The 26,501-nt window shown below is 43.7% G+C and overlaps 1 protein-coding gene across 1 annotated transcript; it reads right to left on the reverse strand.

The window, feature by feature from the left end:
* Nucleotides 1-288: 288 nt before the first annotated feature.
* LOC125518664 (formin-like protein 6) lies at nucleotides 289-1,948 on the reverse strand. The gene is made up of 3 exons (XM_048683489.1): nucleotides 1,934-1,948; nucleotides 723-1,803; nucleotides 289-631 (listed from the first exon to the last, which is right to left on the reverse strand). The coding sequence occupies exons 1-2, from the start codon at nucleotides 1,946-1,948 to the stop codon at nucleotides 853-855; spliced, it is 966 nt and encodes a 321-aa protein (XP_048539446.1). The 3' UTR covers nucleotides 289-631; nucleotides 723-852.
* Between the last annotated feature and the right edge of the window lie 24,553 nt (nucleotides 1,949-26,501).

A 26,501-nucleotide genomic window follows, 5' to 3' on the forward strand; every position in this document is an offset into this window, starting at 1 on the left:
CTTTTTGCTTGTTCTCTCCTAGGATGATTAAATCCAGCATTGCCGTAGCAACTAGGAACATGCACAAATACCATTATTTTGCAACTGATGAAAAAGGTGGATCGACATAGTTGCAAAAAAATAATTCTCTTTTTTGTAGTGAACAGATGCTCGTCTGTAAAATGAATTGTCGTTTTTTTAGAGTGAAATTGTGCATCTCTTATTTGGTTAGTTAACTATCATAGAACAAACACTACTTTTTAGGACTGAGTGAATTGTCTTTTTGTAGTGGTCTGCATTAGACACATGTTAGCATCAAATATATGATGTACGCATGAACCAGAGACGGAGAATACTCAGGATGAGCGTAGACACGGAAGCATACGAGTCACTAAAGCAAATGAATATCCTCAGGCACCATCCATTCGCAAGCACGTGAGTGGAAGCAATCAGCCAGCATGGTGTCGGCCTCCAGGTGGGATGGCTGCCTGCACGGCCGTCGGAGTTGAGGAGCAGGGGCTGTGTGCAGTTGTCGCCGTCGATGGGTCAAGGAGCCCCGTGGACACAGCACGACGAGGATGGCAGCGAAGCAGTCCGTGGCGGCGCGTGCGAGCAGTCCATGTTCTACACATGCTCTGTATCCCCTTTGCTCCTGCTTATCCATCAAAATTAAGGCGTCGACTTCATTAAGAGAAAAAATTTAGCATTGGCAGAATAGCAGTAGCATTAGCAAGAAAGGCTACCTCTTGCGTCTTCAGGCCGGCGGATCTTCACCCAACAGCGACAAGCTAGGATGAGATTGCGTGCACCCTGCGAGCCGGATCCCCGGAAGCAACCTTCCTCGAGAAGGTCGAGGTGGCCTTTGCGAGAAGGTCAACCAGTAGACGAAGGTTCAGGCGTTGGGGAAAGCAGATGGGTTGGGGGCGCCGCGGCGTCGGGCGGATGCAATGTGGAGCAGCTGCCGAGGGAAGAAGGCAGGGTGCGGCGGTGGAGTGCAGGGCCGGGGGCGACGGCGCCCGTAGTGGCTTGTGGTGAGGACGACGGTAGCGTGGAGGTCACGAGACCAAGGCGTCGGGCCCCTGGACGGCGGCTTCGCCAGAGACCTGGGCCTGCATCCCGGTCCTGGAGGCGACAGCTTGCGTGATTGAGAGGCCGGCGGCAGCGTCGCGGGAGGAGGCCGACAGTAGCGTGGGAGGAGGCCGGCGGGAGGAGGCCAGCGGCGGCGGCACGGGAGGAGGCCGACAGTAGCGTGGGAGGAGGCCGGCGGGAGGAGGCCAGCGGCGGCGGCACGGGAGGAGGCCGACAGTAGCGTGGGAGGAGGCCGGCGGGAGGAGGCCAGCGGCGGCGGCACGGGAGGAGGCCGACAGTAGCGTGGGAGGAGGCCGGCGGGAGGAGGCCAGCGGCGGCGGCACGGGAGGAGGCCGACAGTAGCGTGGGAGGAGGCCGGCGGGAGGAGGCCAGCGGCGGCGGCACGGGAGGAGGCCGACAGTAGCGTGGGAGGAGGCCGGCGGGAGGAGGCCAGCGGCGGCGGCACGGGAGGAGGCTGGTGGGAGGTTGAGGCGGACCACGACGGTGAATTGGGTAGCTCGGGAGGACGTGGCTCGTGGGGGTTGGGGGGAGGCCCCGCCGACGGCAGGGGCTGGGGGGGGGGGGGGGGGGGGGCGGGGGGGGGGGGGGGGGGGGGGGGGGGGGGCGCTGCGGCTGGCGGCGGTGGGTGGAGGCGCGCCGGATCGGGATGGTGGGGAATCGGGGTGGTGGCAGGACGAGGTTAGTGGGGATGAAACTTTTTTTTTCTGTTTGTGCGTTTTCTTTTTTGCTTCGCTGCTAGTTCGGGAGTTTCGGAACGTGTCGGTGGCGCTCTTATAGGCTGATCGTGATCAGAAAAACTATTCTGATCCCATGATCAGAATAGTGTTACTCTCTCTATATATATAATGCACTATTCTAATTCTACGATTAGAATAATCATTCGGATCACGGTGTCCCTATATGGGCGACGAGGTCCTCTCCGAGAAAAGAAAAACCCCCGGACCGGCGCACCCGAGCACCACCTTCGCCGTAGCCTTCCCCCAACCTTCCCACGCCTGCCTCCACCCGCAGCCGCCGCGGATCGCCACCGCCTCCAATCGCCGCCGTCGCGGATCCCCGTCGCCTCCGCCCGTCACCGCCGCCCAACCCACCGACGCCGGCCTGCCCCCACCCCCTAGTGGGCCACCGCCCCTTTCTCTGGGATCCGCGAGCCCCAGCGACACGCGCTGCCGGCGACCACCAGGACCTTGCGCTGCCACTGGCCACCACCAGAATCTCGCGCCGCAGCCCACCACCACCAGGATCCCGCGCCGCCCCCCACCACCACTAGGATACCCCCATCTACGCGCGGATCCAGTCTTGCCCGAGGCCACTCCAGGACGGAGGAACACAGGTCAGAGCCGCTAGCGTTGGGACAGGCTCGCCGGGCCTCACCCGGCAACCTCCTCCCTTCTTCCTTTGGTGCAAGTTACCTGTCGTGGGCTCCCTGGCCAGAGCTCGCTCGCGACAGAGGAGGGGAGCTCTTGCTCAATTCGTGTGGCGTGCAGGGGCGGAGACAGGGAGGGGCGAGCAGGGGCTAGACCCCTGCCAATCGCTCGCCCCCCTCAAGAATATTTAGCAGTTAGTATACCGTATGTACACGCTAATGGCCGGGCTGGCCGCAGCTACTTGTTCATTAGCCCATATGTTTTAATGAAACCAGCACCGAATTAGAGAATCTCAAAGCCCAGCAGGCAAGAGTCCACGTACGGCGGTGGCTGGCTAACTGCGATCCATGATTTGCTAAAAAAAAAACTACGATCCAGGAATCGATCAGATCGTAACCGGCGTATGTGCATGTTCTACACTCCCGCTAGGGTTTTGCCGCTGCCGCCGTCCGTATATAGGAACTTCCGTTTAGATGTCGTCGTCATCCTAAAGCGTAGCAGAAGCGCATTTGTTGGAGTGTCACCGCATAATCTTCACAACAGTGCGTTTGCCGCGCCCCGTCGTCCATGACGCGTTGATCATCAGTCTTTGAACCTGGTGGCGCATCTCAGCTCAGGCGAGTCAACCCTAAACTTAAGGTATATCATTACGAATTCATGTTACTCATAGACTTTACAGGTTATTGGTTAGTGTTTTTCTTAGATCTACTACAAAATTACATACTACTAGTTAGATTGATCCAAAAGTACTAGCTAGGAATCTTTAGCCTGTCTTGTGCACTAGTTTACAGTTACACGAGGCAAAATCCAAATGATTGATTTGGAATTCTAGTTTATTTAGTTTGGAAATTCCTTATATTTGAAGAATGAAGACGAACAATAAAGTAACGCCTTACTTTTGAAAATGCAAATCTGAGGAGATGGAGCTAGCCCCGTTCTTATTTCACTTGGTAAACAAACTCCAGATTAAAATATAGTGTCACTGTTAGTAGAAATTCAACCGCAAGCTCAAAGTGATAGCACCTATGATAATATTTTTGAAGTTATATATTTTTCACCTCGCCCCCCCCCCCCCTATGTTCAAATCCTGGCTCCGCCCCAGGTGGCGTGGGTCTCCCGTCCACCAGCGCCGCCCAACATCTCCCCTTCCCCAGTGGACGCCCCGGGCTCCGATGTGGACGACCCCTGATGCCCCTCGCGCCGTCCACTCCCTTTCCTGCTCCCCATGGCTATGAAGTTAACTGAACTTCAGTGTGTTAGATATTTTAACTTCAGATAACAAAGTGATTGCTCTACTGTACCACCTGCCTTCAGATTATTACAGTGGCCTAGGTTGTGTGTTCAGGGACTGCATCTTGTGTTCTAAATCATTTGCAGAATATGTGATGAAATGTTGCTAGTTCCTGTGTATTTTTTATTCCACACTTCTCGGCCTACTTGGCAAAAATGCAGATGCGCAATCTCTAATGTTTACAACTTAAAAAGTTCAGGAAAAACAACAACTGTGGAAGTTCAGATATGAAACTGCATGATGTTTAGATATAGAAAAACGACTTTTCTTCTTTGAAAATGTTAACATGCTCTGGCCAGATGATTATGGTGTTCTATAGAAAACATCTGATTATGGTGTTCTATAGAAAACTTGGACAAAAATAATGAAATATGTTTACTAACCAAGTCCTGTTTGAAAAAATGCATGCAAGATGTACAATAAAAAAGCAAATAGTGAGCTGAGTGATTTTGTTGTCTTTAATTTCAACTAATATGAGAAAGAAAATTTTCAATCACTCTCTCTCTCTCTAAACTTCACTTAAGAATTCACGTGAGAAGTTCAAATATAAAAAACACATAAGTTCATATATAGTAAAAACTAGTTTAATTACATTTTTCATAGTGAAAGCATACATTCTAAATTTTGGAGAGCTCGTGAAAAGAAAAACCGCCACCAGAAAAACACCAATAACAGCTCAAAAAAGCGGCTCTTATGGCTACGTGCACAAACACACACACTTTCTTGTTGATTTGCAAATTCTCTAAAAGAAAAACAAAGAAGAACGATAAAGTAAACGCGTTGTTTGATGTTTTTTTAAACTGAACCCACTACTTCTATATGAAGAAAGTGAGATCACCTTTGATCCTCAAAAATAAAAAAAGTGAGATCACCTAAAAAATGGATGTTTCATTAATATGACATATAACTAAAAATACATAAACTAAGAAATTCCGCAAAACGGAAACCTTGAAAAGTTCACTCGACAAAAAGCTGATGGTTTAGCGAGAAAACAAAAAAAATGTTTGAATTTTTTTAAGAATGTTTAATGTGCAAGTTTTTTACAATTTTAAAAAATATTTATAAAAAGCGATAGTTCTTCATGTTTTTCAAAATAAACCAAGAACTTCAAATAAAAAAGCTAAGGAGTTTGGTGTTTTTATTAAAAAACATATTTTCATCATTCCAAAAAAATGAAATTAAGAAGTTCAAATTAACATAACGGAGGAGTTCTATGTACAAAATATTCAAATTCTTCTCGTTTCTAGGAAAAATGAAAGTATGAAGTTCAATTTAGAAAAGTTATTCGATGTTTACTTAAAATTTGATTTTTTCCAAAGAAATAAAACTCACAATTAAAATTTTAAAAGTAGAGAAGTTTGATTTTTATAAAAACCTAAGATTTACATACTTGAAAGAATTAGAAAAAAAGGGATTTCTATAGTTTACTAAATGAATAAATCAAGAAGTTCAAATTAAAAATAGCAGAGTAGTTCGATGCTTATATACCAAGAAGAACACAAGAAGTTCCAATTAATATTAATATAACTCAAATTTTTCCCGTTAGTAACGATTATACAAAGAAGTTCAATTTCAAAAAACTGAGAAGTTCGATATTTATTACAAAAATTAGAATTTGGCCCGTTACTAATGAATAAACCAGGAAGTCCATATTAAAAAGATGGAGAAGTTCGATGATTATAGAAAACTCAGATTTTCCTCGTTATTAAAGAATGGAAACAAGAAGTTCAAAAATTAAATAACAAGAAGTTCAACTTTTAAAATAGAGCACTTCAAAATTTCATAAAAAAGATTAAGAAATAAAACGAGGAAGTCCATATTAAAAAGATGGAGAAGTTCGATGATTATAGAAAACTTAGATTTTCCTCATTATTAAAGAATGGAAACAAGAAGTTCAAAAATTAAATAACAAGAAGTTCAACTTTTAATAATAGAGCACTTCAAAATTTCATAAAAAAGATTAAGAAATAAAACCAGGAAGTCCATATTAAAAAGATGGAGAAGTTCGATGATTTTCCTTGTTATTAAAGAATGGAAACAAGAAGTTCAAAAATAAAATAAGAAGAAGTTCAACTTTTAAAAAATAGAACACTTCAAAATTCATAAAAAAGGAATAAGAAAATCATATTAAAAATTGATAAAAAAAACTCAGATATTTTATGTAACCCAAAGAAGTTCATATTGATAACTGCCAGAAGTTCACGTACTACATGGTGTGCATTTGTATTAAAAAGAATAAAAAAAGCAAAGGCTATTTTTGTTGTTGTTATAAGTTCAAGTCCTCCGTCGGAAAAGGTTAAAAAAATTATTGTGGGAGTGATTTGTACAAAAGGAATATCATATGTGTAACACTAGCGAATAGATGAGAAAATTATAAAGGAAAATACGTCACGGAAGTTCAACTTAAAACAACAAGAAGTTCAACTACTACAGTGGATGAATTTCAGATGAAAAACTATTAAAATCGTTGCGAGTATGAAAAAACGATCAACATGGGAAAGTTGCATGTTTATAGCGGCTTTACACCGGTATATTACTTGTTCAATTCAGGTGAGTGTTTTGGCGAGTGGATGGAGATCTACGGGCAAAAGAAGCACGTGAAAAACAGAGTGAAGTTCAGGTAGACATGCCGAGAAGTTCAAGTTCTTCACGAGGTGCATATTCAAAGAATCTGCTTCGCAATAAAGGTAGAACGAATGATCCCGCCATTTTCGTAATTACAGGAAAATGACTAGGAATTAGAGAAAACCATCAACATGGGAAAGTTTCGCATTTTCCGTAGCTTTTCAGTGGTGTATTATTTGCCCCATTCCGATAAAGTTTGTAGAAATTACGGGGAAAATACGTTTTTAGCCATTTTTAAAATTGACTTAAAACCGTAATGAATTGGGAGAAACAATATATACAAAAAAGTTTCGCATTTGTTCAAGCTTTCCAAGGCCATATCATTTGCTGCATTCGGACGTACAGTTAAAAAAATTAGCTCGAAAATACGAACTCGGTGGAACTTGTATCATTTTCTAAATTACTTTTAAACCGTTCAAAATTAGAAAAAACTTTTAACATGAAAAAGTAGCGCATTTTCATAAGCTTTCCAACGCCATATTATTTGCCTCAATTGAATTAGCCGTTTAGAAATGACATCGAAAATACGAACTCGGGTGTTCCGTTTGCGAAATTCTACGATTTTTCAAATTACTCTTTATCCATAGGGAATTAGAGAAAACTTTCAACATGTGGAAGGAGCGGTTTTGCAGCAGCTTTCCAATGCCATATTATTTGCCTCATTCCGATAAACGGTTTAAAAACGCGATTGAAAATACGATTCACGTTTTTTCTATGAAGAAAAAATGGTTTCCAAAACTGCTCTTAAACCGCTTACATTTTGCCAAAAATTTAACTTGGGTCATGATACTGATGTCCATAGCTTTCCAACGGTATATTGCAAGCCCCGTTTGGACAATGTTGGCGGAAGTTCAACCTAGCACTGGGAGAAGTTCAGGTCGAACAACTCAGGCAGTAAAATTGCAAAAAAATGCAATTTCATCACGAGTTGAGAGCAAAATCCGCCAACAAGCGAGATTCCTATTTAAAACCGATGTTTAGTTGCTAAAAAACGTTCCTAGATTACACCAACATCATATAGAACATGACTAAATAGAATAATTCGCAGGGGAAGCCACGGTTGCGAAGATAGCCCGAAGGTCGGGTTCATACAAAGGGAAGTCCAGGCGCGTTACTCAGGCAGTTCATGTTGTGATCAGAATATTATTCTAATCCCGTGATCAGAATAGTGTTTATGTGTGTGTGTGTGTGTGTGTGTATGATCTCTTCTGCTAAAGTAACAATTCAATCACAATTTCAAGTATGAATCATAAACTTCATTAAGAACCAACAAACTCTAATCTCAGTCATTGTGGCAATTGCAATTTATCATAACATAGGAAAGATTCAATATAAGAGCTTTTCAGCAAGTCCACATACTCAACTATTATTTAGTCTTTCACAATTGCTAACACTCACGCAATACTTATGGATATGGAGTTTTAATCGGACACAGAGAAAGATAGGGGCTTATAGTGTTGCCTCCCAACTTTTTACCTCAAGGGTAATGTCAACAATAATAGTTCATGAATACTCACATCCAATTAGCTATATATATCAGGATCTTTCCAACACATTGTGCTTGCCAAAGGATAAAATGTAAAAAGGAAAGGTGAAGATCACCATGACTCTTTTCATGAAGTATAAGACAGGAATAAAAGATAGGCCCTTCGCAGAGGGAAGCAGAGGTTGTCATGCGCTTTTATGGTTGGATGCACAAAATCTTAATGCAAAAGAACATCACTTTATATTGCCACTTGTCATATGGACCTTTATTATGCAGTCCGTCGCTTTTATTTCTTCCATATCACAAGATTGTATAAACTTATTTTCTCCACATTAATAGATCATACAAATTTAGAGAGCAATTTTTATTGCGTGCACCGATGACAACTTACTTGAAGGATCTTACTCAATCCATAGGTAGGTATGGTGGACTCTTATGGCAAAACGGGTTTAGGGATATTTGGAAGCACAAGTAGTATCTCCACTTGGTGCAAAGAAATTGGCTAGCATGAGAGGGAAAGGCAAGCTCAACATGTTGGATGATCCATGACAATATAATTCATCTTAGATGTAAGAAAACATAACCCATTACGTTGTCTTCCTTGTCCAACGTCAACTCTTTAGCATATCATACTTTAATGAGTGCTCACAATCATAAAAGATGTCCAAGATAGTATATTTATATGTGAAAACCTCTCTTTATTTATTACTTCCTATTAATTGCAATAATGACCAAAACTATGTTTGTCAACTCTCAACAACTTTTATTCATCATACTCTTTATGTATGAGCTAATTACTCTCCATAAGATCCATATGATCTCTTTATTTCTTTATTTTTTCTCTTTTATTTTATTCCCTCAGGATCATAGCAAAATAATCAAGCCCTTGACTCAACACTAATTTTTATTATATATAGCTCATGGACTCGATTACATAGGAAGATCATAAAGCAAAACTCACAACTAGATCATACTAAAACTTTATTCTACTGGATCAAGATATTATCAAAAGGATCGAACTAAGAAAAACGGTAAAGATAAAAGTGATGGTGATACGATACCGGGGCACTCCCCCAAGCTTGGCAGTTTCCAAGGGGAGTGCACATACCCGATGCTCAGTTCTTCTTTGTTGATGAAGAAGATGATGGCATTGTTGATGGCGTAGGCTTCTTCCTTAATTTGCGCTTGAGGATAGAATTTTGATCCCTCAGGTCATCGATCTCTTGCTCCAGGCTTAGTATCTTTTTGCATAATTCCTGCTTGTTTTCGTGCAAGAGGCGAAAAGGGGTAAACTTGATCTTAGGTTTCTTTACTCTATCCGGGAGGCTTGACTTTTTGAACTCCACATGCATGTCCCCAGGTTGAGGTAATAGGACTTCATCTTCATCTGAGCTCGTCTCCTCCTTTCCCTTAGGTTCATAGTCCTCTTCTTCTTCCGTAGTCCAACCGCAATGCTCCACATCCCCATAGACCTTAGGATCTGCAAGGTAATCATCCACATAGCTTTCTCCTTCCGAATCCTGGGATGACATGTTGCTCAAATCTGCAGCATGACAGCTCGAAACAAAGACATGAGATATTTGCGTGATACGGCGGTCAAAACCTTCGGGAGATTATATAATGAATTTTTACCGACCAAAAGAAGTATTGTGCAAGAAAACGGAGTCCGGAGAGCACACGAGGTGCCCACGAGGCAGGGGCGCGCCCAGGGGGGTAGGGCGCGCCCTCCACCCTCGTGGAAACCTCGTGTCCTTTCCGGACTGCTTCTTATTTTCCTATTTTCTTAAATATTCCAAAACAGAGAAAAATTGTCATTTGAACTATTTTGGAGTCGGTTTACTTACCGTATCACGTACCTATTCCTTTTCGGAGTCTGAAACGTTCTGGAAAGTGTCCCTTATGTATTCCTTCGGGGTTACGTTTTCAATAACATTAGTTTCAACATTTATAGGATTACCTGAGATATAATATTTGATTCTTTGACCGTTCACCACCCTCTCGGGTTTGTGCCTTCGACGTTGTTGATTTTTATGGCACCGGAACGATAAACCTCCTCGATGATGTAAGGACCTTCCCAGTTAGAGAGGAGTTTGCCTGCAAAAAATCTTAAACGAGAGTTGTATAGCAATACATAATCACCTACATTAAACTCACATTTTTGTATCCTCCTGTCATGCCATCTTTTAACTTTTTATTTGAACAACTTGGCTTTCACATAAGCCTGGGTTCTCCATTCATCAAGTGAGCTAATGTCAAAAAGCCTCTTCTCACCGGCAAGTTTGAAATCATAATTGAGCTCTTTAATGGCCCAATATGCCTTATGTTCTAATTTGAGAGGTAAGTGACATGCTTTCCATAAACCATTTTATACAGAGACATACCCATAGGATTTTTATATGCAGTTCTATAGGCTCATAATGCATCATCAAGTTTCTTAGACCAATTCTTTCTAGATCTATTAACAGTCTTTTGCAAAATTAATTTGAGCTCTCTGTTACTCAATTCTACTTGGCCACTAGACTGTGGGTGATATGGAGATGCAATTCTATGATTAACATCATACTTAGCAAGCATTTTACGAAAGGCACCATGAATAAAATGTGAACCACCATCAGTCATTAAATATCTAGGTACTCCAAACCTCGGAAAAATAACTTCTTTAGGCATCTTAATAGAGGTGTTATGATCAGCACTACTAGTTGGAATAGCTTCTACCCACTTAGTAACGTAATCAACAACAACTAAAATATGTGTATACCCATTAGAGGAAGGAAAAGGTTCCATATAATCAAAGCCCCAAACATCAAATGGTTCAATAACAAGTGAATAATTCATAGGCATTTCTTGACGTCTACTAATATTACCAATTCTTTGACATTCATCACAAGATAAGTAAAACTTACGGGCATCCCTGAAGAGAGTAGGCCAATAAAAACCGGATTGCAATACCTTATGTGCAGTTCTATCTCCAGTATGGTGTCCTCCATAAGCTTCAGAGTGACACTTGTGTAGGATCTGTTCATGTTCATGCTCAGGTACACAACGTCTAATAACACTATCTACTCTTTCTTTATAAAGATGTGGGTCATCCCAGAAGTAATGTCTTAAATCATAGAAGAACTTTTTCTTTTGCTGGTATGTGAAACTAGGTGGTATAAATTTAGCAACAATGTAATTAGCATAATCAGCATACCATGGAGCAGTACGAGAAGCATTTATGACATTTAATTTTTCATCAGGAAAGCTATCGTCAATAGGTAGTGGGTCATCAAGAACATTCTCTAACCTAGACAAGTTGTCTGCAATGGGATTCTCAGCTCCCTTTCTATCAATAATATGCAAATCAAATTCTTGTAGCAGGAGAACCCATCTAATAAGTCTTGGTTTAGCATCTTTCTTTTCCATAAGATATTTAATAGAAGCATGATCAGTGTGAATAGTTACTTTAGAATCAACAATATAAGGTCTGAACTTATCACAAGCAAACACAACTGCTAAGAATTCCTTTTTAGTGGTAGCATGATTTCTCTGGGCATTGTCTAGAGTTTTACAAGCATATTGAATAACATTTAATTTTTTTATCAACTCTTTGTCCTAGAACAGCACCTACAACATAGTCACTAGCATCACACATGATTTCAAAGGGTAAATTCCAATCAGGTGGCTGAACAATAGGTGCAAAAATCAAGGCTTTCTTAAGTATTTCAAATGCTTCTACACAATCATCATCAAAGACAAAAGGAATATCTTTTTGCAATAGGTTAGTCAGAGGCCGGAAAATTTTTGAGAAGTCCTTAATGAACCTCCTATAAAAACCGGCATGACCAAGGAAACTTCTTATACCTTTGATGTCCTTGGGACACGACATCTTTTCAATAGCATCAACTTTAGCTTTGTCAACTTCAATACCTGTTTCAGAAATTTTATGCCCCAAGACAATACCTTCATTAACCATAAAGTGGCACTTCTCCCAATTCAAGACAAGGTTAGTTTCTTCACATCTCTACAAAACTCGATCAAGGTTGCTCAAGCAATCATCAAAAGAGGATCCATAAACAAAGAAATCATCCATGAAAACTTCACAAATCTTTTCATAAAAATCAGAGAATATAGCCATCATGCATCTTTGAAAGGTAGAAGGTGCATTACATAAACCAAAAGGCATACGTCTATAAGCAAAGGTACTGAAAGGGCAAGTAAATGTAGTCTTTTCTTGATCATCAACTGACACAGGTATTTGAGAGAAACCAGAGTAACCATCTAGAAAGCAAAAATGTGTATGTTTGGATAATCTTTCTAGCATTTGATCAATGAAAAGCAAAGGGTAATGATCTTTTTTAGTAGCTTTATTTAATTTGCGGAAATCAATCACCATCCTATAACTTGTAATAATTCTTTGCGGTATCAATTCGTCTTTATCATTAGGAACGACATTAATACCTCCCTTCTTAGGGACACAATGGACAGGGCTTACCCACTGACTATCAGCAACGGGGTAAATTATACCTGCTTCAAGGAGCTTTAATATTTCTTTTCTTACCACTTCTTTCATCTTAGGATTTAGCCGTCATTGGTGATCAATAACTGGTTTGGCGTCTTTCTCCAAATTTATTTTGTGTTGACATAGAGTGGGACTAATGCCCTTAAGATCATCAAGAGTATATCCAATAGCAGCACGGTGCTTCTTCAGAGTTTTCAATAATTTCTCTTCTTTGTGCTCTGAAAGGTTAGCACTAGTAATAACATGATATATCTTCTTTTCATCAAGATAAGAATATTTAAGAGTATCAGGCAATGGTTTAAGCTCAAACACGGGATCACCCTTGGGTGGAGGAGGATCCCCTAGGATTTCAACATGCAAGTTGTGTTTCAAAATAGGTCCCTGCTTAAAGAATACTTCATCTATTTCCCTTCTTTCATTCATATACATATCATTTTCATGGTCTAGAAAATATTGTTCTAAAGGATCATTAGGAGGCACGGCAATAGAAGCAAGACCAATAATTTCATCTTTACTAGGCAATTCCTCATCGCGGGGTTGTCTACTAAATTTAGCAAAATTAAACTCATGAGACATATCCCCTACACCAACAGAAACAATATCTTTGTTGCAGTCTATCTTAGCATTAACAGTATTCAAGAAGGGTCTACCAAATATAATGGGACAAAAGTCATCTTGTGGGGAACTGTAACACCCACGATGCGGCTATATCTCCCACGTGTCGAAGCACGACTTTGAGGCATAACCGCATAGTAAGCATGTCGCAAGAGGGGTAATCTTTACACATCCCATGTATTGAATAAGAGAGGGATAAAGAGTTGGCTTACAATCGCCACTTCACACAATACATAAATATAGCATTACATCATCCAGAATACAATCAAAGTCCGACTACGGAACCAAATAAAGAAAGACAACCCCTAATGCAAAAGATCCCCGATCGCCCCAACTGGGCTCCACTATTGATCAAAAGGAAATGAAACACAACAACGAAAAGGTCTTCATCGAGCTCCCACTTGAGCTGGGTTGCGTCATCTGCACTAGTATCATCGGCACCTGCAACTGTTTGGAAGTATCTGTGAGTCACGAGGACTCAGCAATCTCACACCCGCGAGATCAAGACCATTTAAGCTTATGGGTAGGAAAGGGGTAATGAGGTGGAGCTGCAGCAAGAACTAAGCATATATGGTGGCTAACAAACGCAAATAGGAGCGAGAAGAGAAGCAATGCACGGTCGTGAACTAGAAGTGATCCTGAAACTACTTACGCACAACCATAACACAAGAACCGTGTTCACTTCCCGGACTCCGCCGAGGAGAGACCATCACGGCTACACACGCGGATGATGCATTTTAATTAAGTTAAGTTTCAAGTTCTCTACAACCGGATATTAACAAATTCTCATCTGCCCATAACCGCGGGCATGGCTTTTGAAAGTTCAAAACCCTGCAGGGGTGTCCCAACTTAGCCCATCACAAGCTCTCATGGTCAACGAAGGATATTCCTTCTCCCAGGAAGACCTGATCAGGCTCGGAATCCCGATTACAAGACATTTCGACAATGGTAAAACAAGACCTGCAAAGCCGCCCGATGCGCCGACATCCCGATAGGAGCTGCACATATCTCGTTCTCAGGGCAACACCGGATGAGACATCCTACGAGTAAAACCAAACCTCAAGTTTCCCCGAGGTGGCCCCGCAGTCTACTCGGTTCGGACCAACACTTAGACAAGCACTGGCCCGGGGGGCTTAAATAAAGATGACCCTCGGGTTGGCCGACCCGAGGGAAGGGTAGGTGGTGGTGAGGCAAATGGTAAAACCAAGGTTGGGCCTTGCTGGAGGAGTTTTATTCAAAGCAAACTGTCAAGGGGTCCCCATAACACCCAATCGTGTAAGGAACGCAAAATCAAGGAACATAACACTGGTATGACGGAAACTAGGGCGGCAAGAGTGGAACAAAACACCAGGCATAAGGCCGAGCCTTCCACCCTTTACCAAGTATATAGATGCATTAATTAACATAATAGATATTCTGATATCCCAACAAATCCATGTTCCAACATGGAACAAACTTCATCTTCACCTGCAACTAGCAACGCTATAAGAGGGGCTGAGCAAAGCGGTAACATAGCCAAACAACGATTTGCTAGGAAAGGTGGGTTAGAGGCTTGACATAGCAATATGGGAGGCATGACATAGCAAGTGGTAGGTATCGCGGCATAGCAATAGAGCGAGCAACTTGCAAGCAAAGATAGAAGTGATTTCGAGGGTATGGTCATCTTGCCTGAAATCCCGCAAGGAAGAAGAATGAGTCCATGAAGAAGACAAACGGACGTAGTCGAACGGATCCTCACAAACGCGACGTTATCGGAACTAACCCGAAGAAGCAACATCGGGAAGAAGCAAACAACATAGTAAACAACCATCACATAAACATGGCATGATGCACAACCAAGTATGATGCATGTCCGGTTAAATGAGGCATGGCATGGCAAAATGCACAAACAATCCTACAAATTAAGTGGAGCTCAATATGCAACTCCGTTGCATATTGACGAAACACCATGTGACTTATTTAGTTCTCTCTCGTTTAGGTACCCAACAATATTAAATGTTGATTAACATGGCAAGAGGTGAAACATGAGTAAAATACACAGTTAGGCATTTTAAATGAGGCCGGAAACATCAAACAACAAATCCGGTATATCCCCATATGCATTTAGTAATTTAAAGCAAACAACAATTTTAAACATTCTTGATGTTGTTATCATGATGCGGATGACATGTGCAAGTTTATGCAATTTTTATTAAAAGATGACAAGAGTATTATGAAGCATTTGTCACCGTGGTGGAAAGAAAAGGGGTGCCACGGCAACGTTCCGGTTCCGGTAACTCGATTGAGATACCGATGCAAAAGAGAAGTGTGCGGATGTGTGCAAAAGATGGTGGGGCGCTCCCGGATACCGGGTGTCCCATGAGTCGATGGCATGGAAGCGAGAGACACTACGGACACGGTGCAGACAATGGGTGCACCTCATACAACACATGCAATCGTACTCGAACGGTCGTCTCGGGGTTATACCTTCGAAGCTTACATTTCGAAGCGGATCGGTTCGTAGAGTAAGTAGTCGTTCACGGGTCGTCGAGGGAAGTAGTGGTTCATGTCCGTAGATGTTCGGGGTCACGACACGGAACTTGACGTCCACGGGGTGTTCCGCGATGGTCGTGGTACATGTTTCGTAGACGTTCGGTCGGCGGTAGTGGGACACGTTTTGAAGGGGAAGTAGAGGTTCACGTTTCGTAGTCGTTCATGGTTGCCGATAGTTGTACATAGTCGTTGTTGGACTTGACGGATCCGATGACTTCGGGGTTCACCGTTGAACTTGACGAAACCCACGACAACGGAGAGGTACGCGTCGGCGGTAGTCGTTCGGGCGGCGAGCGTCGTCGAACTTGGCGGGCGTCGCGTAGTAGTACACTTTGATGGTAGTCGTTCACATTCGTATTGGTACTTGGCGCCATTGTGTCTCGAGTACTTGATGGTTCCGGCCGGGACAGCAAAACGTAGTCGACCGTGAAGATGTTTCGGTGCGGACCTTAGCGAACCAAAACAAGGCAGCACCATGGCGGTCTTGGCGGCCAACAAAGGGGTCGCGGTGACCACGACGATGAACAGGGGCGCGACACCATGGCGGGGAGGCGGCGTTCCCGTTTCGTTTGTCATGGGAAACCACGGCAGCAGTAGGAGCGACGGCTCTGGCGTGGGGCTGCCCGGTTCTCGCCAGAGCCATGGCCAGAGGCGGGCGACGCGGCTTCCTGAGGAGCCTAGGGCGGCCATGTAGGAGAGGGAGGCGCAGGCGGGAGGAGGCGCTGAGGCGGACGTGTGAGGGGGCGGCCACGGCGGCGCTGGTCGCCGGCATCAGGCCGCGTGGCCCGCGGGCAAGCAGCGAGGGCGAGGAAGGCAGCAACAGGCGCGGGGAAGGGCAGAAACAGAGGAAGGGGGCGCGCGAAGGGCGCCGTGCTCGCCGGCGCAGGGCAGCGGCCTACTGGAGAGGAAGCAGGAGCAGAGGGGCGGCGGAGCAGCGAGCCATGGAGGCCAGCGGTGCCATGGCTGTGCGGGCAGGCGAGCTCACGGGGCCGTGGGGTGGCTGAAAGATCGTGATGTCGCCTAGAGGGGGGGTGAATAGGCGCTTTAAAATAATTATGGTTTAGGCTTGAACAAATGCGGAATAAACCTAGCAGTTAATTTGACAAGCACAAAACCTACAACAACTAGGCTCACCTATGTGCACCAACAACTAATGCTAAGCAAGATAAACAACTAAGTGATGGTAAGATATATGACAAGAAACAATATGGCTATCACAAAGTAAAGTGCATAAGTAAAGGGCTTGGGTAAGATATAACCGAGGCACGCGGAGACGACGATGTATCCCGAAGTTCACACCCTTGCGGACGCTAATCTCCATTTGGAGCGGTGTGGAGGCACAATGCTCCCCAAGAAGCCACTAGGGCCACCGTAATCTCCTCACTCCCTCGCACAATGCAAGATGCCGTGATTCCACTAAGGGACCCTTGAGGGCGGTCACCGAACCCGTACAAATGGCAACCCTTGGGGGCGGTCACCGAACCCGTACACTTTGGCAACCCTTGGGGCGGTCACCGGTACCCGTCAAATTGCTCGGGGCGATCTTCACAACCTAATTGGAGACCCCGACGCTTGCCCGGAGCTTTCCACCACAATGATTGAGCTCCGAACACAACCAACCGTCTAGGGCGCCCAAGCACCCAAGAGGAACAAGCTCAAGGGTACCAAGCACCCAAGAGTAATAAGCTTCTCAACTTGTAACTTCCACGTATCACCGTGGAGAACTCAAACCGATGCACCAAATGCAATGGCAAGGGCACACGGAGTGCCCAAGTCCTTCTCTCTCAAATTCCACTGAAGCAACTAATGCTAGGGAGGAAAATGAGAGGAAGAACAAGAAAGAGAACACAAAGAACTCAAAGATCTAGATCCAAGGGGTTCCCCTCACATAGAGGAGAACATGATTGGTGGAAATGTGGATCTAGATCTCCTCTCTCTTTTCCCTCGAAAACTAGCAAGAATCAATGGAGGGATTGAGAGTTAGCAAGCTCGAAGAAGGTTAACAATGGGGGAAGAACACGAGCTCAAAGGATAAGGTTCATTGGGGAAGAAGACCCCCTTTTATAGGAGGTGGAAAATCCAACCGTTATGTGCTCAGCCCGCACACGAGCGGTACTACCGCTTGGGTGGAAGAAGCAAGGAAAAGGAGCAACATAACATGAACCTCGGGGCGGTAGTACCGCATATAAGCGGTACTACCGCTCACCCCAGCGGTACTACCGCTGGAGGAGCAGAACACGGGACGAAAAGAGGCAGGGAGAGCAGAGTATGGCGACAGTAATGCAGTAGCGGTACTACCGCATGACCGGAGCGGTACTACCGCTTATAGGCGGAACTACCGTGCCTTACTGCCGTGCAACTACTGCTAAACCTGACACGAAAAGAGCAGGACCCAAAATCGAGGCGGTAGTAGAGCGGAACTGGAGCGGTACTACCGCTTGACGCTATAAGCGGTACTACCACTGCCGACCGCGGTACTACCGCAGGGAGAAAACCAGAACTGCCATAACTTCTTCATACGAGCTCCAAATTGAGCAAACTCAAGCTTGTTGGATACAAGACAGCGAGTGGCATCAAAACAGCGAGAGGCAGGGGAGGTATGCCAACAAATAGAGGAGTGAAACCTCCAACCGAGAAGAACCGGCATAACCTCCAACATCGAAAACAACAAAGAAGATGTGAGTGAACTCCGTTTTCGATGAACTCGAGCTTGTCACCAAGATGACCATAAGCTCTAAGACTCGCAAATAGAACCAAACAAGAACCAAGAAAGATGATGCAAGGATGCAATGTTTTGAGCTCTCTACGAACGATACGATCAAGCTACTCATCGAGAGCCCCCCTTGATAGTACGGCAATCGATCCTATAACCCGGTCTCCCAACCACCACTACGAGACCGGTAAAATAGAAAACCTATCAAGGGCAAACCTTTGTCTTGCACATAGTCTACTTGAGATAAATGATGACGATCTTGACTTCCTCAAGTTGGACCACCTTTCTTGATTGTGTTGGCTCGATGAAGACTAATTGATTGCTCCCCCATACTCCACTATGGGTGAGCCACTCTTCTGCACATCTTCACAAGTCCATTGTCACCACAATGGACGACAAGCTTCAATCACTTGATCTCTTCGTGATGCCTCACTTGAGCTTGCACACGACAACCTAACCCCACACAAAACTCTCACAAAGACCATGGGTTAGTACACAAAGTGTAATTTACAATGCTTACCGTACCATGGGATCACTTGATCCCTCTCGGTACATCTTCTGCGCTTTGTGAGTTGATCAACTTGATTCACTCTTGACTTAGTCTTGATCAACCTTGAACCTTTCCAATTCTCTTCATTTGGATGATGTCTTGAAGGTAGACACGAATGATCACACAATCTTCTTCTTCAAGACATGCTTGCAATAAGCTCAACTCTCACGTGACCAATCTTTGGATAATTCCTTGAATAACACCTTGGTCGACACAAACTCTCCTTGAAACCAACACATGTACTCCAAGAAAATCCTATGGACAAAACCTTCAAAAATAACTCAAGGCAACCATTAGTCCATCGAGATTGTCATCAATTACCAAAACCAAACATGGGGGCACCGCATGTTCTTTCAGTGGCAACGCCATGGAAGCGAGGAGGAGGTCGGGCGTTCACGCGAGATGAGGAGGTGGCGGAGCTCGATGGCGAGGCGAGAGGAGGGAGACGAGGGAAGGGTGGATCGAGCGATCCCCCTGGCGGCGCGAGGGGAACACGAGAGGGAGAGACCAGGGGGTCGTGCTAGGGTTGAGAAGGGGTGTTTGGGCCGGCCTGGGACCGTGAAGCCAGATGGGCCGGGGCTGCAGTGAAGGAAGGCCTAGCTGGGCCTAAATGACCTGGTGGCTGGGATCTCTTCCCTCTACACTCTCTTCTCAAGAAAAAAACAGCACATAGATAAGAAAGAAAAGAAAGGGAGGATAGGGGAAGGAGTTGGACACGCGGATAATTTTCCCGGACCCACAAAAATGTGCTTGTTCCGAGAAAATAGAAAAAAAGGCCAAGATTGCAAAGTTTAAATTCGAACTCATTTGAATTTAAACAAAAGGTTTGAACTAGGACTAGGGTTATGAAGTGCCCAGAAAATGATGAGGATTTTTGGAGGAACCTCGATAAAAGGAGAAGGAGTTGTCGGCAAGGTTTTGAACTCGAACTTGAAATAGAAAAGACATGGGGAATATTTGCAAGTGTGTTAGAATATTTATTATAGCTCCCTAATATATTGGGAGGATATGTTATATAGAGAAATTACCATGTGAGTTCCCTCAATTTAAATGGATCGAAGATCCATATGATTTGATTGTTGAGAAAAAGAAGGCATGAAGACATGATGCAATGCAAATGATGCAAAGATGAATGCATCAGACAAAACAAATCACACAACGAAACCCGGAAATCAAGGAAGGCATCTGAAGCTCCGGTCTTGGGGCGTCACAGGAACCAAGAACAAGAAAATCAGCAGGATATTTAACTTTCCCACATAAGACTTCAACATGTCTAACAATCCCAACTGGTGAAATAGTATCTCTATTGTCAAGGTTAATTGTAACATCTATCTCTTCTATCTCAGCAGGTGCAATATCATGCATAATTTCTTTGTATAAGGAATGAGGTATTGCACTTGCAGTAGCACCCATATCACATAAGCCATGATAACAATGATCTCCTATTTTAACGGAAATAACAGGCATGCCTACAAGAGGTCTATGTTTATTTTTAGCATCGGGTCTAGCAATTCCAGCAGCTTCATTGCAGAAGTAAATAACATGCCCATCAATATTATCGGCCAAAAGATCTTTAACCATAGCAATTTTAGGTTTAACTTTAACTTGCTCAAGGGGTTTGTGTGTCCTAATATTACTTTTGTTGACTACAGTTGAAGCCTTAGCATGATCCTTTATTCTAACAGGGAAAAGTGGTTTCTCAATATAAGCAGTAGGAACAACAAGATCATTATAAGTGATAGTCTTTTCTTCAACTTTAATAGGTGCAGCTACTTTTACTTCAGCGGGAGGATTATATTTAAACCACTTCTCCTTTGGGAGATCAACATGAGTAGCAAAGGATTCACAGAAAGAAGCTACTTTCTCAGAGTCAAGTCCATATTTAGTGCTAAATTCACGGAAAGCATCAGTATCCATAAAATATTTAACACAATCAAACTTAGGTGTTATATCTGACTCCTTACCTTCGTCGAGATCCCAATCTTCAGAGTTGCGTTTAATTCTTTCCAATAAATCCCATTTGAATGCAATAGTCTTCATCATAAAAGATCCAGTACAAGAAGTAACGAGCATGGAGCGATTACTCAGAGAAAGCCGAGCATAATTTTTTTGAATAATCATTTCTTTTGAGAGCTCATGATTGGGGCATGAATATAACATTGAATTAAGCCTCCCCCAATCTTGAGCGATGATTTCTCCTTCGCGAGGCCAAAAATTATATATATAATTACGATCACGATGAACAAGATGCATAGGATAAAACTTCTGATGAAATTCCAATTTCAATAGTTTGTAGTTCCATGATCCCATATCATCACATAGCCTATACCATGTCAATGCCTCTCCCTTCAAAGATAAAGGGAAGACCTTCTTCTTGATAACATCATCAGGCATACCTGCAAGCTTAAATAATCCACAAACTTCATCCACATAGATTAGGTGCAAATCGGGATGTAATGTTCCATCACCTGTGAAAGGATTAGCTAGCAGTTTCTCTATCATACCCAAAGGAATTTCAAAGTAAACATTTTTAGTAGGTTCGGTAGGTTGAGGAGAAACTATTTGCTCTACTGGTCAGGGTGAAGATACCCCGAACAAGCCCCTCAAAGGATTATGTTCCATAGTAACTAGTGACAGTAAATTTCAGCACACTATATAAATTTTTCCTTACCAAATTCCACGTACCAAAGGCGCTTCACTCCCCGGCAACGGCACCAGAAAAGAGTCTTGGTGACCCACAAGTGTAGGGGATCTAACGTAGCCTTTTCGATAAGTAAGAGTGTCGAACCCAACAAGGAGCGAAAGGAAATGATAAGAAGTTTTCAGTAAGGTATTCTCTACAATCACTAAAATTATCGGTAACAGATAGTTTTGTGATAAGGTAATTTGTAATGAGTAGCGAGTAACAAGTGTAAATAAAGTGCAGCAAGATGGCCCAATCCTTTTTGTAGCAAAAGACAAGCCTGGACAAACTCTTATATGAAGTAAAGCGCTCCCGAGGACACATGGGAATTATCGTCAAGCTAGTTTTCATCACGTTCATATGATTCGCGTTCGGTACTTTGATAATTTGATATGTGGGTGGACCGGTGCTTGGGTACTGTCCTTACTTGGAAAAGCATCCCACTTATGATTAACCCCCATTGCAAGCATCCACAACTACAACAGAAGTATTAAGGTAAACCTAACCATAGCATGAAACATATGGATCCGAATCAGCCCCTTACGAAGCAACGCATAAACTAGGGTTTAAGCTTCTGTCACTCTAGCAACCCATCATCTACTTATTACTTCCCAATGCCTCCCTCTAGGCCCAAACAATGGTGAAGTGTCACGTAGTCGACGTTCACATGACACCACTAGAGGGATGACAACATACATCTCATCAAAATATCGAACGAATACCAAATTCACATGACTACTTATAGCAAGACTTCTCCCATGTCCTCGGGTGTTGGGGAACGTAGTAATTTCAAAAATTTCCTACGCACATGCAAGATCATGGTGATGCATAGCAACGAGAGGGGAGAGTGTTGTCCACGTACCCTCGTAGACCGTAAGCGGAAGCGTTAGCACAACGCGGTTGATGTAATCGTACGTCTTCACGATCTGACCGATCAAGTACCGAACGTACGGCACCTCCGAGTTCAGCACACGTTCAGCCCGATGACGTCCCTCGAACTCCGATCCAGCCGAGTTTGAGGGAGAGTTTCGTCAGCACGACGGCGTGGTGACGATGTTGATGTTCTACCGACGCAGGGCTTCGCCTAAGCACCGCTACAGTATTATCGAGTTGGACTATGGTGGAGGGGGGCACCGCACACGGCTAAGAGACGATCAACTTGATCAACTTGTGTGTCTAGAGGTGCCCCCTGCCCCTGTATATAAAGGAGCAAGGGGAGAGGTGGCCGGCCTTGGAGGAGGGCGCGCCAAGGGGGGACTCCTCCTTCCCTTGTTGGAGTAGGAGAGAAGGAAAGGGGGGGAGAGGAACAAGGAAAAGTGGGCTGCACCCCTTGTCCAATTCGGACCAGAGGGGGGGCGCGCGTCTCCTTCCTTTTGGCCTCTCTCCTCTATTCCCGTATGGCCCATATACTCCCCGGCGAATTCCCGTAACTCTCCGGTACTCCGAAAAATACCCGAATCACTCGGAACCTTTCCGATGTCCGAATATAGTCGTCCAATATATTGATCGTTACGTCTCGACCATTTCGAGACTCCTCGTCATGTCCCCGATCTCATCCGGGACTCCGAACTCCTTCGGTACATCAAAACTCATAAACTCATAATATAACTGTCATCAAAACCTTAAGCGTGTGGACCCTACGGGTTTGAGAACAATGTAGACATGACCAAGACACGTCTCCGGTTAATAACCAATAGCGGAACCTGGATGCTCATATTGGCTCCCACATATTCTACGAAGATCTTTATCGGTCAGACCGCATAACAACATACGTTGTTCCCTTTGTCATCGATATGTTACTTGCCCGAGATTCGATCGTCGGTATCTCAATACCTAGTTCAATCTCGTTACCGGCAAGTCTCTTTACTCGTTCCGTAATACATCATCCCACAACTAACTCATTAGTTGCAATGCTTGCAAGGCTTAAGTGATGTGCACTACCGAGAGGGCCCAGAGATACCTCTCCGACAATCGGAGTGACAAATCCTAATCTCGAAATACGCCAACCCAACAAGTACCTTCGGAGACACCTGTAGAGCACCTTTATAATCACCCAGTTACATTGTGACGTTTGGTAACACACAAAGTGTTCCTCTGGTAAACGGGAGTTGCATAATCTCATAGTCATAGGAACATGTATAAGTCATGAAGAAAGCAATAGCAACAAACTAAATGATCAAGTGCTATGCTAACGGAATGGGTCAAGTCAATCACATCATTCTCCTAATGATGTGATCCCGTTAATCAAATGGCAACTCATGTCTATGGTTAGGAAACATAACCATCTTTGATCAACGAGCTAGTCAAGTAGAGGCATACTAGTGACACTGTTTGCCTATGTATTCACACATGTATTATGTTTCCGGTTAATACAATTCTAGCATGAATAATAAACATTTATCATGATATAAGGAAATAAATAATAACTTTATTATTGCCTTTAGGGCATATTTCCTTCATCGGGAACAAACGTAACTACTCACAAAGCATATTCATGTTCATAATCAGAGGGGTATTGATGTGCATAATGGATCTGAACATATGATCTTCCACCAAGTAAACCAACTAGCATCAACTACAAGGAGTAATCAACACTACTAGCAACCCACAGGTACCAATCTGAGGTTTGGATACAAAGATTGGATACAAGAGATGAACTAGGGTTTGATATGAGATGGTTCTAGTGATGATGTTGATGGAGATTGACCCCCTCCCGATGAGAGGATCGTTGGTGATGACGATGGTGATGATTTCTCCCTCCCGGAGGGAAGTTTCCCCGACAGAGCAGCTCTGCCGGAGCTCTAGATTGGTTCCGCCAAGGTTCCGCCTTGTGGCGGCAGAGTTTCTTCCCAAAGCTTGCTTATGATTTTTTTTCCAGGGTAAAAGACTTCATATAGCAGAAGATGGGCACCGGAGGCCTGTCAGGGGGCCCACGAGGCAGGGAGCGCGCCCCCACCCTCGTGGCCAGGGTGTGGGCCCCCTCTGGTACTTTCTTCGCTTAGTATTTTTTATTAATTGCAAAAAATGACTTCTGTGAAGTTTCAGGACGTTTGGAGCTGTGCAGAATAGGTCTCTGACATTTGCTCTTTTTCTAGCCCAGAATTCCAGCTGCCGGCATTCCCCCTCTTCATGTAAATCTTGTAAAATAAGAGAGAATAGGCATAAGTATTGTGACATAGTGTGTAATAACATCCCATAATGCAATAAATATCGATATAAAAGCATGATGCAAAATGGACGTACCATACCTTGCCATGAGTTTGGCAAGAGGGTACAATAGTGATCCAGGAGTAGATCACTGGACAATGGTCAAAATTTGTCCTTAGTTACCTAAGAGGACTAAGGAAATATTTCTCGGTTATGGAGGTGATAAAGAGTTCGTCGTAAAGGGTTATGTCGATGCAAGCTTTGACACCAATTTGGATGACTCAGAGTCTTAATCTGGATACATATTGATAGTGGGAGTAATTAGCTAGAGTAGCACCATGCAGAGCATTGTAGACATAGAAATTTACAAATATACACACGTATCTGAATGTGACAGACCCATTGACTAAACTTCTCTCACAAGCAAAACATGATCATACCTTAGTACTCTTCGGGTGTTAATCACATGGCAATATGAACTAGATTATTGACTCTAGTAAACCCTTTGGGTGTTGGTCACATGGCGATGTGAACTATGGGTATTAATCACATGATGATGTGAACTATCGGTGTTAAATCACATGGCGATGTGAACTAGATTATTGACTCTAGTGCAAGTGGGAGACTGAAGGAAATATGCCCTAGAGGCAATAATAAAGTTGTTACTTTATATTTCCTTATTCATGATAAAAAGTTTATTATTCATGCTAGAATTGTATTGATCGAAAACCTAGATACACGTGTGAATACATAAACAAACACCGTGTCCCTAGTGAGCCTCTACTTGACTAGCTCGTTAATCAAAGATGGTTAAGGTTTCCTAACCATGGACATGAGTTGTCATTTGATAACGGGATCACATTATTAGGAGAATAATGTGATGGCCAAGACCCATCCGTTAGCTTAGTATAATGATCGTTCAGTTTTATTGCTATTGTTTTCTTCATGTCAAATACATATTCATTCGACTATGAGATTATGCAACTCCCGGATACCAGAGAAATGTCTTGTGTGCTATCAAACTTCACAACGTAACTGGGTGATTATAAAGATGATCTACATGTATCTCCGAAAGTGTTTGTTGAGTTGGCATAGATCGAGATTATGATTTGTCACTTCGAGTATCGAAGAGGTATCTCTGGACCCTCTCGGTAATACACATCATAAGCTTGCAAGCAAACGACTAAGGAGTTAGTCACGAGGTGATGTATTATGGAACGAGTAAAGAGACTTGCCGGTAACGAGATTGAACTAGGTATGAAGATATCGACGATCGAATCTCGGGCAAGCAACATACCGATGGACAAAGGGATTTACGTATGTTGTCATAACGGTTTGACCGATAAAGATCTTCGCAGAATATGTAGGAGCCAATATGGGCATCCAGGTTCCGCTATTGATTATTGACCGGAGAGGTGTCTCGGTCATGTCTACATAGTTCTCGAACCCGTAGGGTCCGCACGCTTAACGTTCGACGACGATATAGTATTATATGAGTTATGTGATTTGGTGACCGAATGTTGTTCGGAGTCCTGGATGACATCACGGATATGACGAGGAGTCTCGAAATGGTCGAGAGGTAAAGATTGATATATAGGACGATGATATTTGGACACCGGAAGTGTTCCCGAGGATACCGGGTATTTATCGGGTCACCGGAAAGGAGTTTCGAGCACCCCCGGCAAAAATATGGGCCTTATGGGCCAAGTGAGGGAACACACCAGCCATGGTGCGCCCCTATAGAGGCCAGCCCTATGAGGAGGAGAAGGAAAGAGGGGAGGGTAAGGAAAGTGTGGATTAGGATGTCTACTTCCTTCCCTCTCCCCCTTTTTTCCTTCCACCTCAGTTATATATGGTGGGGGGATGGGTTGGGAGGGACTCCAAGTAGGATTCCTCCTACTTGGGTGTCTTCTATGGCTGCTC

Source organism: Triticum urartu, chromosome 7 (genome assembly GCF_003073215.2).
Source record: "Triticum urartu cultivar G1812 chromosome 7, Tu2.1, whole genome shotgun sequence".
NCBI lineage: Eukaryota > Viridiplantae > Streptophyta > Magnoliopsida > Poales > Poaceae > Triticum > Triticum urartu.